Source organism: Eriocheir sinensis, chromosome 41 (assembly GCF_024679095.1).
Source record: "Eriocheir sinensis breed Jianghai 21 chromosome 41, ASM2467909v1, whole genome shotgun sequence".
Lineage (NCBI taxonomy): Eukaryota > Metazoa > Arthropoda > Malacostraca > Decapoda > Varunidae > Eriocheir > Eriocheir sinensis.
The window spans coordinates 500043-520042 of NC_066549.1; the positions used below are offsets into that span (position 1 = coordinate 500043).

Below are 20000 nucleotides of genomic sequence, written 5' to 3' on the forward strand. Positions count from 1 at the left end.
ATCTCCTTTTTTCCCCTTTCTTCTTCTCCTCCTCCTTTTTCCTTCTTTTTCTTCTTGTTCATTTTGTTCTTGCTCTTGTTTTTCTCCTTCTTGTTCTTGTTCTTGTTCTTGTTCTTCTTGTTCTTCTTGTTCTTCTTCTTCTTCATCTCCGCTCATTACCATCCTTTTCAAGTCGACGTTTTAACACAATCATAATCACATTCTATTTTTCTCTTGCGACTTTGATAGAAGCTAAAGAAGTTACGTCCATTCTTTTTCTTTATTTTATTTTTCATGGTATACTTCTCTTTTTCTTCATCTTCTTTTAGCCTCCTCCTCCTCCTCCTCCTCCTCCTTCTCCTCTTCCTCCTCCTCCTTCTCCTTCGCTTGTCTGTCTGTCTTTTAAATAATCCAAGAATTTTATGAAAGTGTTGTGACATCATCCTTCTCCTTCTCCTCCTCCTCCTCCTCCTTTTCTTCTTCTTCCTTTTTTTTCCACCCTGTATTCTTCTCCTCCTCCTCCATGGTCTGTTTTTTTCCTCCTCCTCCTCCTCCTCCTCCTCCTCCTTCTCCTCCTCCTCCTCTAACTCGTGTCCGGCAAACTCTTAACAAAATGCAACGACTCGCAAGGATATGAAAGTTTTGTCGAGGCATTTTTCCGCCGCCCTGCCCCGCGGAGATGCTGCCCGGCTAACCAAGGAGACGGCCAGCCATTTACTCAGCCAGCCAGCCATTTACTTATCCTTTCAATCAGCCATTCACCCAGCCATTTTTCCAGCCAATCACCCAGCCAGCCATTCATTCAGTCATTCACCCAGCCAGCCATTCACCCAACCTTTCTTCCAGCCAGTTAGCCAGCCATATACTCAGCCATTCAATCAGCCAAGCACCCTGCCAGACATTCATTCAGCCATACAGCCAGTCAACCATTCACTCAGCCATTCTTTCCCCCAGTCAGCCAGCCATTTACTAAACCCTTCAGCCAACAAATCAACTATTCACTCAGCCTTTCAACCAACCAGCCAGCAATTCACTCAGTCATTCACCCAACTAGTCAACCAGTCACCCAATCACTTAGTCATTTACTTAGCTATTCACCAAGTCAGTTAGTCAATACATTACCCAACCACTCAGTTAGCTACTTAGTTAAGTATATAGACAGACAGTAAAGTACCCAGTCAGCCAGTCAGTCAGTCAGTCAGTCAGTCAGTCAGTCAGTCAGTCAGTCAGTCACCCAAACAAAAAGACTTCTACACAGTCATACAATCAGCCGTTCAGTCAGTTAGCTATTCAGTTAATCAGCCAGTCAGCCAGCCAATAAGTCAGTCAGTCAGCCAGTTAATAAATCATCCAGTCAACAAGTCAGCTAGTCGGCCAATCAACAACAACAGTCAATACGCCAGTCAGTCAAAAAATCACCCAGTCAGTCAATAAGCCACCCAGTCAGGCAGCAACTCAGCCAACCAGTCAGCCCACCAGTTAGTCAGTCTAGTACATGGCTAAATCCCTAGACAGTCTATAAGATAATCAGTCATCCAGTTAATCAGTCAAGCAGCCACTCAACCATTCAGTAAATCATGGAGTAAGCCAGTCAACAAATCAACCAGTTAGCCAGTCAATGAACCAGTCTCCTAAATCCCAGACAGCTAAATATTAAACTAACTACCCAGCCGTCCACATCCAGCTAGTATCCCCCCCCCCTGTTCCCTCGTCCCAGCTTCCATCTCTCAAAGCTCCCAACATCCACACATCAGTCTCTCCCTTTTCCCGTCAGAAGAGAAAACAAGCGAGGGAGGGACAGCGCCTGTGTTTGCGAGCCAAGAGTCGAGTTGAGTTGAGGCGTTTTGACCTTTCCCTTTTGCCGTGTTTGTGTGTGTGGGTTGGCGGGGCGGGGAGGGAGTGTGTTTGTGTGTGTGTGGGGGGGGGGGGGGGTTCAGGTTGAGAATCACATTTTGAGATAGGGAAAGAAAGAAAGAAACAGAGCAAAAGCAAAAATGAAAGAAAGGAAGGAAAGCACGCAAGAATGAAAGAAAGAACGAAAAAGAAAAAGAAAAAAGGAAAAGAGAAAAGGGAAAAGAAAGAATGAAAGAAACAAACAAAGAAAAATGAGAAATAATATTGAAAGACGAAGGAGAGGAAAGAAAACAAGGAAACGAAGAAATTAAGACAAAAAAGAAGGAAAAAAACAAAGGAAGAAGAGGAAGAGAAATTCCAACGAAGGAAAGAAGAGAGAGGAAAAAGATAAAGTTGGTCAAGAGATTAAAGAGGATTTGAAGGAGAAGAAGGAAGAAGATAAAGAAGAAAATGAAAAGGAAATGGAACGAGAAGAATAAAAAGAAGGAATAAATTATAATAAAAGATAGAAAGAGAGACAACGAAGAGGAAGGAGCAAGAGGAAAATAGCCAGAAGAGGAGGAGGAGGAGGAGGAGGAAAAAGAGGAGGAGGAAGAGAGCAAAGTGAAAGAGGAAGTGAGAGAGATAAGGAAGACAGGAAGAGGAATAGAGGAACAGGAAAGAAAGTAAGAGGAAGAGGAGGTGGAGGTGAGAGAGAGAGAGAGAGAGAGAGAGAGAGAGAGAGAGAGAGAGATCGTTTCTCTATCAATATTACTTTCTTTTCTATTTTTCATTATTAATCTTTTCTCACTTATATTTTTTTACCAGTTGCTTTGTTTCCTCTTCCTCTTCCTGTTCCTCTTCCTCTTATTAAACTACTCCTTTTCTGCCTCAACGAAAAATACGGCCAGTTCTTCATTTTCCTGTATCTTCTTTTTTTTTCGTTTACATTTTTTTAATTCCTTCTTTTTTGTTTTTCATTCCCTTTCTTTTTCTCTACACTCTTCCGGTCTTGCAACTTTGTGATCTGAGAGAATGTATATATGTTTTGCCTACATTCTCTATTTCTGCTTTGTTTTCCGAATGCAAGACTACTAGGCATTTTTCTTTTTCCAGGTAAGACTTCGCTCAGAGCACGACTGTCACCCACTATGTAGAAAGCAGCGTGAAAGGTTACGCTATATGCAGCGACTCATGTAAGTGTTAAATAGCTACTTAATATGAATGGGATAATGCTATAGTATTACCCATATTTTCAAACAGGAACAGCGATTAGCGGGCTTTTTTTTACACCTTTTTGTTGGCCTTGAGCTGTTTCTTTGGCTGTAAAAACAAACACACAAAAACATTACCCTTATAGTTAATTTTCTCGTAGGACTTCCTTACTAAACACAATCCAGTCACCTTTAACATTGGTCTTGGTTCCCATCTCAAACATTTCGGGATTAAATACTCCACATTTGATAAGGCTTTGGTAGAGGTTGTGTTGGTAGTATTTCCATGGTGGGTCATATTGCCATAAGCAGATCACTATCACTCGACTCATTCTCACATTGTCACCATCACCACCACTCCTTTTGCTAAGTCACCGTCACTATAAAAAAATAGCACATTCATTTTCACATGGTCGCAGTGTCTCCTCGTCTCCATAACTAGGTAAATCACTATCCCCCGTGCAAGTCGCCTACCCATTGCACTTCCATATGAGCCTGGTGGTAGTGTGACAAGGCTTCTGTACCCTTGGGAAATAATTGCTTTGTGTCTCAGTGTGTACATGTGTGTATTAACGTATGTGTGTGTGTATATAGGTCGGTGGTTTTCTTTTCAATTATTTTTCCTAACCTACGTGCTATTTTCTCTCTCGCTTTTCGCCATATTCTTTCTTTCATGATGAGAATAATGGGATGTACTATAGTTTTATGTGCAGCCAAATTAGCGTATGTATGTATGTATGTATGTATGTATGTATGTATGTATGTGTGTAAGTGTGTATGCTGTGGGTGGGTGTTTCTTTTTGTTTCTTTTTACAGTTACATACTTTCTCTTTTTATTTTTTTTCTCTGTCTTCTCTCTCATAAACTTCTATTATATACGCGCCGTTGCTGTTGTTGTTGCTGTTGTTGTTGTTGTTGTTGTTGTTGTTGTTGTTGTTGTTGTTGTTCCTTCTCTACAAACGCTTATTCCTCCTATTAAACATTTTTCGCATTACTTTTTTTCGCATTATTTCTATTGCATTATTTTTTTCGTATTATTTTTTTTTCAATATTTTTCGCGGCTTCATTTATGTCTTAAGTGTAGTTTTCTTTGTCTAAGAAGGATTTTATGTCTAGAGTTGTATTTTTAAAACACACACACACACACACACACACACACACACACACACACACACACACACACACACACACACACACACTCGCACGGACAGATATCGGCTTAGTGCGATACCGACACTTGTGAGGGTCATTAACACCTCCATGATCACATGACCCCTCCACTCCAACACACACACACACACACACACACACATCACCCTTCCCCACTTCCCCCATTACTCACCACATGAAACTCATTGTATGGTATTTTTTGTGTATTTTCAGTCTTATGGCTGCCTACAAATGAACAGACCTTTCTTTATTATTATTATTATTATTATTATTATTATCATTATTATTATTATTATTATTACACACACACACACACACACACACACACACACACACACACACACACACACACACACACACACACACACACACACACACACACACACACACACACATCAGCCTCGATATTTAATTACTAACGGTGGAAATAATGACGATTAATCGACCTCCTAACCGCCATAGTAATTAGTGAGAGAGAGAGAGAGAGAGAGAGAGAGAGAGAGAGAGAGTAGAGGAAGTAAAGAAAATTGAGTGGATGGAGAAAATAATAAATGGAGGAATAAGATAAAAAAGGAAAGAAAGAAAAGAAGAAAATAAAAAAAGAGAGAGGCAGAAGATAGTAGAAAGTGAAAAAAAATGGAGAAAAATAAAATAATAAAGAGAGTAAGGAAAGAAGAAAGAAATGAAAGAGAGAAAGAAGGAAGGGAGGAAGGAAGACAAATAAGAAAGAAAGGTGAAGAAGAGGAAAATGTCAAGGAAAAAAGGAAAAAAAGATGAGACATTGAAAGGAAGAAAAAAAAGGAGTAAAAAAGTAAGGGAGGAGCATTCTTAGCAGTGTGTGTGTGTGTGTGTGTGTGTGTGTGTGTGTGTGTGTGTGTGTGTGTGTTGAGTGGTTCCTGTATAACGAACCTTTCAAATGAACCCGCTTCGAATCACAGACTCAAAGGAACACACACACACACACACACACACACACACACACACACACACACACACACACACACACACACACACACGCACACATACCGGAAGCAGCCTTTGAAAACGATTCCAAATTCTACCTAAAAAACGTTACCCGAAAAAAATAATAAAATAAAATAAAGTAAAATGAAATTGCAGACGTTGAAAGGTTTGATATTTGTGTTTTCGCGTTTGGGTGACTTTTTTGCAGTTTTATTTCAGCTAAATTGGTCATGTTTTTTCTCTTTTTTTCGTTTATTTGGGGAGTGTGAGTTTATTGTCTTTTCCTAAAGATTTTTCCTTTAAATTGTTTGTACTTTTTTATGTTTTTAGTTTTTTCTTTCATTTTTCATATCTTGTTATGTTGTTGCGATGTTTTCTTTCTGTGTTTCTGTCGATGTTAACATAAAAAATAGTGGCGATATCGTTGTGTTATTTATCGTATTCCTTTTTTTTTAAGATTTATCCCCTAGTATCACATGGGGAACGGTTCCCTATCCGAAGACGGCCTTAAGAGGGAAAAAACTGCTCCCTCCCTGCACGAGGGAGCACGGGGCTTTGCCAAAGGCGGCCCGTAGCAGGGTGCCGACAGACCGACTCTTTCGGCGATCGAAATCTAGCCGACCAAGTCGGTCTGTCGACGAGGGTCTCTGATAGTTCTTTTAGTTTTTCCTTTTTTAATATTTTTCAATTTCCTGTTTTTAAGATTTTTTTTCCCCTCTGAAACATTTTTTGTTACAGTCCCTTTTTTACTTTTACGTTTTCGTTTTTCTCAGTATTTTATTTGTTTTCCCTTTTGAAGAAAGCAAATTTGAAAAGTGTCATCGTTATATAGGCAACATCAATCATAACTCATCATTATACCTCTTACCTTTTCCTTAGTTAACCCTCTATAGGAAAAAGAAAACCTGGAAACACCGTGTGTTTTATATATAACGTTCATATACTTGTAATGAAATGTTAACGTAACGCCAGTAATAATCGTGATAGTAGCTCATGGCTGTACCTCTTACATTGTCTTAAGTTAGCTCTCTGAAGAAAAGAAAACCTGCAACAGAACATGGGAGTCTCGAATTGCTGAAGTATAATGATAAGAACAGCAATACACATACAACCTCTTACTTTTTTGTCTCTGTTACTCCTCTGAAGAAGAAAGAGATGGTCTGGAAAGCAATGACAACAAATACAACAGCAAAACTAAACACTATAAAAATCTCTACTCCATATGCTTTAACATTTTTGGGGGGACTTACACATACATTTTCGGTAAGGCTTTCGTAGAGGTCTTGTTAGTATTGCCATGAAAGTTTTTCGAGCCCAGCGATAGGTTAACAAGGCTTCTGCGCCATGAACGTGAAAAAAAACACTCATAAGAACCCGATTTATCTCCTTTGTCGCCTTGGAAAGCAGTTGAGAGCCGAAAGCGTCTGAGAATTCGGACACACCCACACACATTTGGTGAGGCGTTCGAAAGTAGAGGTCTTGTTAGTGCTGCCAGGGGAGTTGTACGAGGCTAGTGAAAGTTTGACAAGGCTTCGGCGTCATGAACGTGAAAAAAAAAACACCGATAAGAACCCGAATTATCTCCTTTATCGCCTTGGGAAATAGTTGTGAGAGCCTGAAGCTTCAAAGAATACGGGCCTTAACCACACTTATATTGGATAAGGCTTCCGTAGAGGTTGTGTTATTAATATCTCCATGGTGGCTAGTTTTATGAGCCTAGTGATCGTTTGACAAGGCTTCTTAACCATGAAAGTTTAGAAAACGCCCATATGAACGACTTATCTCCTTTGCGGCATTGAGAATAGTTGTTGTGAGAGCTGAAGCGTCTGAAATAGCTCCGTAGTCAACAACACCGTGATAAAAGAGATAAAAGGATGATAATGAATTTTTACAAGAGAAAAAACTGCGTTAATAATCCCACCTTGAAGAAGTTGGTCATTGAAAGGATGTCATTACAAACGGTAGAAAGCAGCGAGACAGATTACCCGTGAAAGGAATGAAAAAGTGAAGGTCCTGGTTAATTATCTCATTATAGTCCTGCAAACTATACAAGTTTTCTAGAGCTACGAAATTTATGTATCCAGTACACTTCCAAGTTGATCTATTTCCGCTGTGGTAGACGGCCACTACCCTACCCTTAAACCTATGAAGAGTGGTGTTCCGCAGGGATCTGTTCCATCACCCACTCTCTTCCGTTCACTACTGATATCATTCAACTATGCAAACACAATCACTAGCATAAACTAACGCTAAAATCTACGTAATATAAAATTAGTGGTACGGAAAACAACAACCAATTACGTATATAAGGTTAAGGAACCCGATTTTGAAAACTCAACTCTGGACGATTCGGGGCATATTCCTTACACTCCTTTCTATCATTATTTATATCATTCTTACTATGCAAACACTAACAATAGCATAGACTATCAACCTACATAATACAAAACTAGAGGTACTTAAAACAACAGCCAATGAAGTATAAGGTTAAGGACCCCAATTTGCCTTCACCTTACTTCTATCCAAGCTAAGAGTAATAGTAATAACAGTACATCAAGACACACTGCCAGGTAATGCTATGGTAAGGGGAAGGGGATGCACAGAGGGGGGGAACGAAGTGGGGCCGACAGAGAGGTACACCCAACACTGCTACAAGCCAACAGGTACGCTAATTGCAAACGGGAGGGATGGGATGGCCAGGTGAAGGAAAGGGAAAGGGGGATAAAGGATGGAGGAAGATGAAGTGAGGAAGGGGTGGATAGGAAGGAAGGTAGGAGGAGAAGGAAATGAAAAGGGAAAAACGCAAAGGAAGGGAATAAAGGAATGGAGAAGATGAAGTGAGAAAGGGGTGGATAGACAGGAAAGGAAAAAAATGGATGGAATGAAAAGGGAGGAAAAGGCAAAGAAATGGGATAAAGGAACAGAGAAGATAAGGTAAAGAAAGAGGTTGATAATGGAGAGAGAAGAGAAAGGAATGAATGAAAGGAAAGAGAAAGAGGAAGAGAAAGATTTGAAAGGGGAGGAAGGGAGAATCGAGGGAGAGATTTTAGCAGAGGAAAAGAAGGAGGAAAGAAAGAGAAGATAGAAAGAAAGGAAGTAAGGAAAAGAAAGAAATGAAAGAGAAGGGAGGGGGAAGGGGAGTTAGTGGAGAGATTAAAAGAAGGAGGAAAGAAAAAGAGAGGAGAAAAAAGAGTATAGAAAGGAAGAGAGAGGAATAGAAGGGGAGGAAGTTCATGGAGAGAAGAAAAGAGGGAAGAAGGAAAATAATGGAGAGAAAGAAAAAGAACGGAAGAGAGGAGGATAACGAAAAGAAGGAAGAAAAGGAGGAAGGAGGGAGAGAGGAGATTGATGGAAGAATATAAAAAAGGAAGAGAGAGGAGGAAAAGAACGGAGGGGAGAGGAGGAAAGGAAGAGAGGGAAGAGGGAGGGAATAGGAAGAAAGGAAGGAGAGAAAGGGAGAGGAAGGGAAGGGGAGGAAAGGAAGGAGAGAAGGGGAGAGCAAGGGAAGGGGAGGAAAGAAGGGAGAATGGGAGAGGGAGGGAAGAGGAGGAAAAGAATGGAGGAGAGGGAAGGAAGGGGAGGGAGAGGGGAGAGAAGGGAGAGGAAATCAGGGAGAGGTTTGGCGTACACACACAGTAATTACTAAACACACACACACACACACACACACACACACACACACACACACACACACACGTATACATAGCTAGACTTACACACGTACATATATACATACATACATACATATATACATACACGGGATACTAATGTACGTATAGAAGTTACCTACACAGAGTTACGTACACATGTAAGGAACGCACATAAAATACGTACATATGTAGGTTTAGGCTTTGGGTGTACATATAGAGGGAGGGGGGGGGGTGGAGAGTGGAGGGGGAGATCAGCGTACACACACACACACACACACACACACACACACACACACACACACACACACACACACACACACACACACACACACACACACACACACACACACACACACACACACACACAACTCCCATACCATACTATCAAAGACTCAGGCAAGGAAAGGCGAGAGGGAAAGAGGCAAAGTACTTCTACAACACTGGCCATATATATATACACACGTACATACTCCGGGACAAGGGCACAGAGATGGGTAAGGGAACAGAGGAGGAGCAAAGGGGAGCTAGAGGGAAGGGAGTGAGAAGACAGCAATGGGAGAGGGCCGAGGGAAGGGGTTCAGGGGCAAGGCAGGGCAGGGCAGGGCAGGGTACGAAGGGTTACGGAGGGGTTAGAGATAAGTAAAATTTTTCATACCTTCCAACCCTGAAAAGCAAAGTAGAGGAGTTGATTTAGTGCACCGTAGGCTTGATATTGTAAGGCTAGAGCTACACATTTTATATTTGGGGTGGAGGTAGTGGTGTTGGTGTTAGTGGTAGTAGTAGTAGTGGTAGTGGTATTGTTGTTGTTATCATAATAGATTACACGAAGAAGAAAATGATAATATAAATAAGAAGAATAAGAATGAGTACTGGAAAAAAAATATACATACTTCTCTTACAAAAACAATTGCAACAATGATAATGGCATATAGTAGTAGTAGTAGTAGTAGTAGTAGTAGTAGTGGCAGTAGTAGTGGTAATGTTGTGGGAGTGGCAGTAATAATAGTAATGATAATCACAGCAATACACAAACATATCACAGTACACACTCACACACACACACATATATATATATATATATAACCTGTAAGAAATGAACAGAGAATAGAAAGGTTATAATGGGAGTCAGTCACCTCAACAGAACATCTCAGAGGACCAACCAGCTGCTAAGAGACACAATATACACGTGAAGAAGAACAGGTGGATTTAAGGGGAGACTTCAAGAAAATGAGAGGCCCTTATTTCTAAACATCTCGGCCCCTCAGTTCGCCTGTTTGAAAAGCCTCTCGTATATGGAAGTTGCTAATGGGGTTTTCATGGGCTGTTTTGTGATCCTGGTGATAGTTTTACACGACTTCTGCACCTTGGACGGGAAAAAACACCCTTGAATACCTGGTTAATCTCCTCTGTGGCAATGGGTCTTGTGATACCGGTGATAGTTTTACACGACTTTTGCACCTTGGACTGGAAATATACCCATGCACACCTGGTTAATCTTCTGTTGCAATGGGTCTTGTGATACCAGTGATAGTTTTACACGGCTTCTGCCTCTTGGACGGGAAGAAACACCCATGAAATCCCGTTTAATCTTCTCTGTGGCCTTGGGAAATAGTCGTTATGGGAGTCAGATACGTTTAAGAATAAGGACCTAAGAGAGATGAGAAGTGTGATAGGGAATAGTTGGTGTGTGTGTGTCTTGGGGGAGTGGGGGGAGGTAGTGTGTGTGTTTGTGTGTGTGTGTGTGTGTGTGTGTGTGTGTGTGTGTGTGTGTGTGTGTGTGTGTGTGTAAAAGGGAACACTGTTTGTCCACCTGTTGATTAAACCATTACCTTACTCCTCCTCCTCTTCTTCCCTCCTCCTCCTCCTTCTCCTCCTCCTCCTCCATCTTCATCAGTGCTAACACGCGAACAATGGCTGCATAACTTCTTTCTTCTTTGTATAAAAACTCTTGGTATGTTTATTAGGGGATGTTTTCTGTGGTGGTGGTGATGGTGGTGGTGTGTGTTTGTGTGTGTGTGTGTGTGTGTGTGTGTGTGTGTGTGTGTGTGTGTGTGTGTAGGAAACGAATTGTGGCCATATATTACGGGAACTGATTTTAAGATAATATCCGAAAAATAAGATTGTTGAATTTGATACTCGGTGGATGTCCTAAAAATAATACCTTTGTAACAGATATTTAAGGAACGTACTAAGAATAACTGAACCATCATTAGAAAAATAATAGAAATATAATACAAGAAAGAACTGTTGCTAATAGAGAGTTTGTCATAGGCATTAGAGTTTTTCTTTTTTTACAACAAAGGAGACAGCTCAAGAGAACACAAAAAAAGGAAACAATAATAAAAAAAAAGCCCGCTAAAGTAAACATATTGTACCTTTTGTTAACCCTCTAACTTTAACCCCTTGAAAAACAGTGAAAGAAAACAACACAAATGGAAAACAAAGACATACCAGACCCTCAGTTAAAAATCTTAGACATCGAAAACGGCTCAGAAATATAATAGAAAACAATGAGAAAGTAATCCATGAATGTCAGTGTTTTCTGCCATCAATTTCCTATCAATCTCATTTTCATCTTATGGTCTCGGTATAATTAGTGAGAGGAAGGGAATGAATCTCAAAGTCTGCCTTGATATGTTGTAAGTTACCTCGCTCCTTCCCCTTCATTGTCCAGCTTCTGTCTTTGCCGTACTCCCCTTTATCAAGCCTCCTCCTTATGTCTCCTTCCTTTGTAGAAAATCCTCCCCTATTCCTCATTTTCGCGAGGATTTGCAGCAAGCCAACCGCCCTCTCTTCTCTTATCTCCTCTGTTTTGTCTAGCTCCTGTCTTTCCCTTCCTTCCTTCTTCCTCCTATTTATCAAGGTCCTTTCTCATTTCTCCTTCCTTTGTTTCTTCCTCTATTCCTCATTTTTTCTCTCATCTCCTTTCTCGATTGTTTAGTTAAGCTCCTGTATTTTTGGCTTTCTTTATTCCTTCCTTCCATTTATCAAACTTCCTTCTTATTTCTCTATCCTTTGCTTCTTCCTCTATTTCTCCTCCTCCTCGTCCTTCCCTGTTAATCCTTCCCTGTCATCCTCTCCTTTCTCGATTGGTCAAGCTTCTCTCTTTACCTTTCTTCCTTCCTTCCTTCCATTTATCAAACTTCCTCTTCATTTATCCTTTCTTTGTTTCTTCCTTTATTCCTCCTCCTCCTCCTCCTCCTCCTCCTCCTCCTCCTCCTCCTCCTCCTCCTCCTCGTTCTTCCCTGTTAATCCTTCCCTGTCATCCTTTCCTTTCTCGACTGGTCTAGCTTATCTCTTTACCTTTCTTCCTTCCTTCCTTCCATTTATCAAACCTCCTCTTCATTTATCCTTCCTTTGTTTCTTCCTCTATTCCTCCTCCTCCTCCTCGTCCTTCCCTGCTAATCCTTCTCTGCCATCCTCTCCTTTCTCGACTGGTCTAGCCTCTCTCTTTATCTTTTTTCCTATCTCTGCCTTCCCTTCATTTATCACAAGCTTTCTCATAATTTTTCCAACCTTTATTTTATCGTCCCCTTTTTCCTAATTTATGCGTGGATCTCAAGCTCCTCCACCTCCTCCCACTCTCTCTCTCTCTCTCTCTCTCTCTCTCTCTCTCTCTCTCTCTCTCTCTCTCTCTCTCTCTCTCTCTCTCTCTCTCTCTCTCTCTCTCTCTCTCTCTCTCTCTCTCTCTCTCTCTCTCTCTCTCTCTCTCTCTCTCTCTCTCTCTCTCTCTCTCTCTCTCTCTCTCTCTCTCTCTCTCTCTCTCTCTCTCCTTCTGCGCCTTCCCGCCTTTCTCTACCTCCTATGTTTGTTTTCCTTCCTTCCTTCCTTTCATTTATCAAGTTTATTTCTCATTTATCCTTCACTTATTTCCTCCTCCCCTCTTCCTCATTTACACCAGGATCTCAGACACCTCCACCGCCCTCTCTTTTCCTCTCATCCTCTCCTTTGTTCCTCGCCTTCCTTCCTTATCTATTTCCTATACTTGGCTTTGTTCCATCTGTTTAGTTCCTGGTTTTGCATCTCCGTCCTTTGTTCCTCCTCCCCTCTTCCTCATTTACGCCAGGATTTCACACAACTCCACCATCACCTCTCTCTCTCTCTCTCTCTCATCCTCTCCTTCCTTGCCTTCCTGCCTTATCTATCCCCCATACTTGTCTTTGTTCCATCTGTTTAGTTCCTGGTTTTGCATCTCCGTCCTTTGTTCCTTCTTCCCCTCTTCCCCCATTGACGCCAGGATTTCAACACCATCGCCCTCTCTCTCTTTCTCTCATTCTCTCCTTCCTTGCCTTCCTGCCTTTCTCTACCTCCTATGTTTGTTTTCCTGCCTTCCTTCCTTCCATTTATCAAGTTTCCTCCTCATTTCTCCGTCCTTTATTTCCTCCACACCTCTTCCTCATTCACGCCAGGATTTCACACAACTCCATCGCCCTATCTCTTTCTCTCATCCTCTCCTTCCTTGCCTTCCTACCTTTCTCTACCTCCTGTGTTTGTTTTCCTGCCTTCCTTCCTTCCATTTATCAAGTTTCCTCCTCATTTCTCCATCCTTTATTTCCTCCACACCTCTTCCTCATTTACGCCAGGATTTCATACAACTCCACCATCACTCTCTCTCTCATCCTCACCTTCCTGCCTTTCTCTCTGTCGGGCTCCCGCATCTCGCGCTGGACTAAGCCCGTCAACCCCGACTAACTTTGAGGGATTAGCGAAGAAATGGCCGCTCGGGTACGGACAGAGCCACCTTCAGCAGCTTTCAGGGGGAGGCAACTCGCTTCGTCGCTTTTATGACCTGCACCGCTGAGCCAACCTGCATATTATTGTGCTTTCAAGGGGAATATATGTGCGTGAATTATAAAGTAGTGGAAGTGTGTCTTGTGAAGGGTGTACGATTATGGTTTCAAGGGGAATATATATAGATGGGGAAGTGCTGGAATCCAACCTACTTTTGCTGTTGGTGAAGTACGGAAGCCCAGTCTGCTTATGCTCCTTGTGTTGCTCTTAAACCCAGTCTTTTTATGCTCCTTGTGATATACTTAAACCCAATCTTCTTATGTTCCTTGCGAAATACTTGAACCCGATCTACTTTTTTTTTTTTTTACAGCAAAGGAAACAGCTCAAGGGCAAAAAAAAACAAGGAAACAATAATGAAAAAAAGACCGCTACTCACTGCTCCTATAAAAATGAGTTCAGAGGAGTGGCCTTCCTTCCTTCCTTCCTTTCTTTCTTCCTTCCTTCCTTACTCCCTTCTACCTTTTCTCATCTACGAAACAAAATATCTACTAAAAAAAAGAGGACCCACTAACCACTATCTCACCCTCTTACCTTTCCCTGATAATCTAATGAACGAAGGTGCGGTACGTTCTTCTCAAATGAAAATATATACGCCTGAAAGTGGTGGCTCAACAAACTGAACGTGCCATACTTATCGATGTCCCCAAACAGAACCTTGAATAAAAAAGACTGAAGAAGATTACAGCACTTTACAGGGATAAGTAAAGGGAGATATATATACATACGTTATTGAAAGACATTGGTATACTGCCTGATGTGTTTTTTTCTTTTTCTTCTGCTCTATTAGTAAACTTGACAGAGAGAACTTGCTGGTTATCCTTCCTCCTCCTCCTCCTTCTCTACCACCAAACTTAACCGAGGGAACTTAAGATCAGTCCTTCCTCCTCCTCCTCCTCCTCCTACTTCTCTACCACTAATATACATAACCAAAGAAACCTTACACCAATCCTTTCTGTACTTACCAATAGAATCTCACATCCTCCTTCTTCCTTCTCCTTCTTCTCCTTCTTCTTTTCCTCCTCCTCCTCCTCCTCCTCCTCCTCCTCCTTTTTCTCTACAACTAATATACATAACCAAAGAAACCTAACACCACTCCTCTCTGTACTTACCACTAAATCTTACTTCCTTCTTCCTCCTCCTCCTCCTCCTCCTCCTCCTCCTCCTCCTCCTCCACCAAACGTAACCCCCCCCCCCCCTCTCTCTCTCTCTCTCTCTCTCTCTCTCTCTCTCTCTCTCTCTCTCTGTACTTACCACTAAATCGCACTTCCTTCCATGCTCGGTGAAACGTTCTCATTAGCCTGTGATAGAGCGATGCCAGACTCCAGCCTTGCCTCCTCCTCAGTGCCGACGGGCCGGGGTGAGGCGAGGACGTAGGGGAGAGTGGCGGCTCCCTAACCTCCCCATCCTCCTCATCCTCCTCGCCCTCTAACTCCTCCTCCTCCTCATCGTCCTCATTGTCCTCGTTGAGCGTGTCTCCGCGTCGGGGTTTCCTTCGCCGACGCTCGGGTGTCACGTCGTAGTACTGGTCTTCTTCGGTAAACACTTCCTCGCTGATGTAGACAGTCCGCGGTTCGTTGAAGGTGGTCATGGTGTGTGTGTGTGTGTGTGTGTGTGTGTGTGTGTGTGTGTGTGTGTGTGTTGGGGAAGGGGGAAGCTGTTTTAGGTGTAGTTTTAAAGCCTCTGTTATTTTATGATTGTTTAGGTTATAATTTATCTCTGTGTGTGTGGAAGGTGAGGTAAGGGTAATAGATAAACAGTACTATATTTGTGTGTGTGTGTGTGTGTGTGTGTGTGTGTGTGTGTGTGTGTGTGTGTGTGTGTGTGTGTGTGTGTGTGTGTGTGTGTGTGTGTGTTTGTTTGTTTGATTGAAAGGGGGAAGTTTTATTTTTCTATCTTTTTCCTATTACACATGAATCATTACATTTTATCGTTCAGCTTCTGTAATTTTCCTCTTTAGTATTAACTCCTTTTATTCGTCCTTTGTTATGCTCTACTTTTCTTTTATTAATAACTTTTTTTCGTGTATTTTCTTTCTGGTTTACTTTTTTACTTACTTTTCCTCTCTTGTTTCCTATTTCCTGCTTAATTTTCTTTTTTTTTATCGACTAGAACAAAATAATTTATCTTGCTTATTATTTTCTAGTTTGCTGTTTTAGTTTCCTTTTTTCTAACTATAATTACTTTTTCTTGATCATAGGCTTCGTTTCAGAGACAAACATGCACCTATCTAATCACTTCACTATCTTCTTCAGTAATAACTTCAACAAATTAATGGCAATATCCAGCACGGGCATTTTCTGTTACATATATTTTTTTCACCAGTTCATTTCTTTTTCTTTTTTTTCACTCACGTCATTTCACCAACCACATGTCTTCTATCACCACGAAAAAGAGAATAAGATTACTTTTCTATCATATTAATATCGCTTTTTTTTTTCCTAGGAATCGAATTTATTTATTTATTTTTATTTATCCATGAAACACTAGTCTTTCTCTTCCTTCTCTGACTTGATTCTCAGTAACCTCAACGATCACTTTTATTTCATCTTTATTTATCAACGAATTTCCTTTGTTTACTTTTCTTCCTTCATCTGATTCTTACTAACCTTCAAACACCTATATTTCACCTTTATTTCACTTATATGTATCCACGTATCGCCTTTATCAACCTTCCTTTCAAGACCCGATTCTTAGCGACCTCTTTACTCCATCCACTCAGGTTTCAAGTTGACGATTTCCTTACCAGAATCTTGGACGTGTTAAAGCTTACTAACCTCTTCAAACATCGATATTTCACCTTATTTCACCTTTATTTCACTTATATGTATCCACGAATCGCCTTTATCAACCTTCCTTTCAAGACCCGATTCTTAGCGACCTCCTTATTCCATCCAGTTAGGTTTCAAGTTGACGATTTCCTTACCAGAAACTTGGACCTGTTAAAGTTTCCCTGTGTCATGAAGGGGGTCGTTCCTGTGTCCGCGTGGCGTTCACGTGTTGAGGGGGTTTGTTAAAGGGGTCTTCCGTGATGCTGGGAGGCTGCTGGTGTTGATAGATGCTGAGGCAGGGGTGGAGGAGGAGGCCTGGAGGAAGGGCTGGGGCTGAGGGGCTGGCATCGTCCTGGTCCTATTGGCCGGGTCACGTGCTCGGGGAGAAGGCCAATTAGGTTACGCTAATGGGTTGGTAATTAATTAAGGGAAGAATTTGTGCCTGATAGCGCTGTTGTGTAATTGTTTTTTTTTCTTTTTTTCCTTTTTTTTTATTTTTCACTTATTGTTTTTTCTTTACCTTTCTCTTTTTTTAACTTGTGTGATTTGTTTTTCTTTTTCTTGGTTCCTGTGTCTTTGTTTTATGTATTTTTTTCACTTTTTGTTTTTCTGTCTTTATTTTTGTTTATCTCTTTTCCACTTTTGGTTTGGAGTTTATCAGCGGTTTGTTTTTTGTTTTGTTTTTGTTTTTGCTTTTCTTTGTCTCACTGTTTTTTTCTGTTTTGATTGCATGTGTATTTCCTGTTTTTAATGACACTTTTGTTAGAGTTTGTTTGGTTTATCTTCTTTTCCCTTCTCGTAACTATCTTTCTTTTTTTATCTATAACATTTTTTTATCAAAGGCTTCTGCTTCTGTTGTTAGTCTTTTTTTTGTCTTTTTTGCCTTGATTCAACTCACTTTTCTTACTTTTCTTTATTTTGTTTTGTTAATTTTCTCTTAATTTTCGCTATTTATTATTCATATATTTCTTTCTATATCCACCTGTGTCACCTGGGAGAAAAGGGTGTTAAAATATTCTCACAATTTGGGGGTATTTTTTTTTTGGGGGGGGGAGGGGGAAAGGAACGAGAAGAAAGAGGAGGAGGAGGAAGAGGAGGAGAATGATTGGTAGTGATGATGATGGTGGTGGTGGTGGTGTTGTTGGTGATGGTGTTGGTGATGGTGTTTGTGGTGGTGTTGGTGATGGTGTTGGTGATAGTGTTGGTGTTGGTAGTGTAACCTAACCTAACCTAACACCCTAAACTAATACACTCCCTTACGGCTATATTCTCCCTTACCAAGCTCACCCTTACTAAATTCTCCCTCCCGAACCTTTCCCTTACCAAGCTCCTCCCTTACTAAACTCTCCCTTACCAAACTCTCCCTTCCTTAGCTATCCCTAACTAAGCCATGTCATTCATTACCAACACAAAACAGAACAACAGCTGCTAAACACTTTCTCGTCTTCGTTAAAAAATTCCACATACTTCACATCCATTCACTTTTTGTTCCTCACCTATTTGCATGATAACAATACTAACAGAGAAGATTCATGTGGAAGCTATTGTAATTGACACGTAAAAGTGGTTCAATAGAGGGGTTGTATGTATAGGGAACGGTGTGTGTGTGTGTGTGTGTGTGTGTGAGTGAACAATGCTGCTGGAATTGATGTCAAGGGAAGGGAAGGGACCAGGAAGGGAGAGCTTGTAATATGGGCGATAACACAATGAAATCTAACCAAACTTGTGCGTGTATGTGTGTGTGAGGGTGGATGTAGTGAGTGTGTGTGTGTGTGTGTGTGTGTGTGTGTGTGTGTGTGTGTGTGTGTGTTTGTGTGTGTGTGTGTGTGTGTGTGTGTGTGTGTGTGTGTGTGTGTGTGTGTGTGTGTGTGTGTGTGTGTGTGTGACTCGGATATCGAAAACTTTAATACATTTCACATTAGTTTTGCCTTGAAGCACACACACACACACACACACACACACACACACACACACACTCCCACACACATCCCCATTTCACCTACACACCTCCCCACACACACTTTTACACTCTGCAATACCCTGAATTATGAATATTCGGGGTTAATGCAGCGTGTGGCGAGCGGGAACTATTGAGAGAAAGATATTCCTATGTTGATTCTGAGTTGGGGAGAAGCTGTGAATATGTATGAGTGTGTGTGTGTGTGTGTGTGTGTGTGTGTGTGTGTGTGTGTGTGTGTGTGTGTGTGTATGTATGTAAGTGCATGTATAATGTGTGTGTATGAGAAGGAGAGTAAGAGAGGGCGAGGGAGAGAAAGAGGGTAATGGAGATGAAGAAGGGTAGTAGGGCCAGCTGTACAGGTGAAGAGAGGGGGGGGGGGGGAAGGGGTAGTAATGGTTATGATGATGGTCGTTGTTATAGGTGATGGATCTAAGTGGTAGCGGGGATAGTAGTAGAGAGTCAGCCCTATCATATAGTTTCAATTCCAGTGATAAAAGAGCAAAATAAAAGGGAAATTTATAGATTCGGTAATATGTAAGAGTGTGTATGAAAGTAAGTGTGTATATGTGTGTGTGAGAGAGAGAACCCTTCTCAAACATTTCCACTCCAGTAATAAAAAAAATGAGCAAAACAAAAAAAGAAAATATACAGTAAAATAAAAAGCCTTAGTAATATGCGCCCTGCAGTAAACTTTATGAATACATTTTTTTCCTTCGTGTTATGGACTCATTAAGAAGAACAAACATGGAGGAAGTAATTGATTTAGTTATGTTTTTAAGGAGAATATTCACACACACACACACACACACACACACACACACACACACACACACACACACACACACACACACACACACACACACATACACACACACCTTAATTAATGAAAGTTCACATCCAGGTTTCTCTCTCCTTCCTTCCTTCCTTCCCTCCTTTTCTTCGTTCATTCGTTCTTTCCTTCCTTCCTTCCTTCCCTCCTTCTTTCCTTCGCTTCCCTCTTCCCTTCCTTCCTTTTCTTCCCTCCTTTTATTCTTCCTTTCCTTCCTTCCTTCCTTCCTTTCCTTTGTTCTTTCTTTCCTTCCTTCCTCTTTTCCTTCCTAATTTCCTTCCTTCCTTCCTTCTTGCCTCCTCCTCTCCTTCGCCCTTCTCCTCCAATACTACTGCTACTACTACTACTACTACTACTACTACTACTACTGTTGCGTTCAGTCTGTTTTTTTTTATTCACAAATGTCCAGCGGTTATATTTTTTTATATTTCAGATTTTATTTTATTGATATAGCGATTGGGAATTACCTTGTTTGTTTTGATGTGTGTGTGTGTGTGTGTGTGTGTGTGTGTGTGTGTGTGTGTGTGTGTGTGTGTGTGTTTTGTGTGTGTGTGTGTGTGTGTGTTCCAAAGATGAAAGCTAATCTTGTCTATTGGATATATTCTCTCTCTCTCTCTCTCTCTCTCTCTCTCTCTCTCTCTCTCTCTCTCTCTCTCTCTCTCTCTCTCTCTCTCTCTCTCTCTCTCTCTCTCTCTCTCTCTCTCTCTCTCTCTCTCTCTCTCTCTCTCACACACACACACACACACACACACACACACAAACACACACTAATAATATTGAGCAGCTCTCTCCTAAGGGCAAGGGTGTGATTATGAAAGAGAGAGAGAGAGAGAGAGAGAGACT

The 20000-nt window shown here is 41.2% G+C and overlaps 1 protein-coding gene across 2 annotated transcripts in view; it reads right to left on the minus strand.

The window, feature by feature from the left end:
- Window positions 1-20000, minus strand: part of LOC127009470 (Kv channel-interacting protein 4-like) — a 201211-nt gene that overhangs the window by 128677 nt on the left and 52534 nt on the right. Inside the window, exons 2-3 of one of the 2 annotated variants that reach the window (XM_050882565.1) lie at window positions 16408-17350; window positions 14852-16227 (exon numbers count right to left, since the gene is read on the minus strand). In XM_050882565.1, the coding sequence (XP_050738522.1) occupies window positions 14852-15188 (337 nt within the window). In that variant the 5' untranslated portion in view covers window positions 15189-16227; window positions 16408-17350. Of the gene's footprint in view, window positions 1-14851; window positions 17351-20000 lie in introns of both variants that reach the window. The other variant, XM_050882564.1, reaches the window with a different exon arrangement.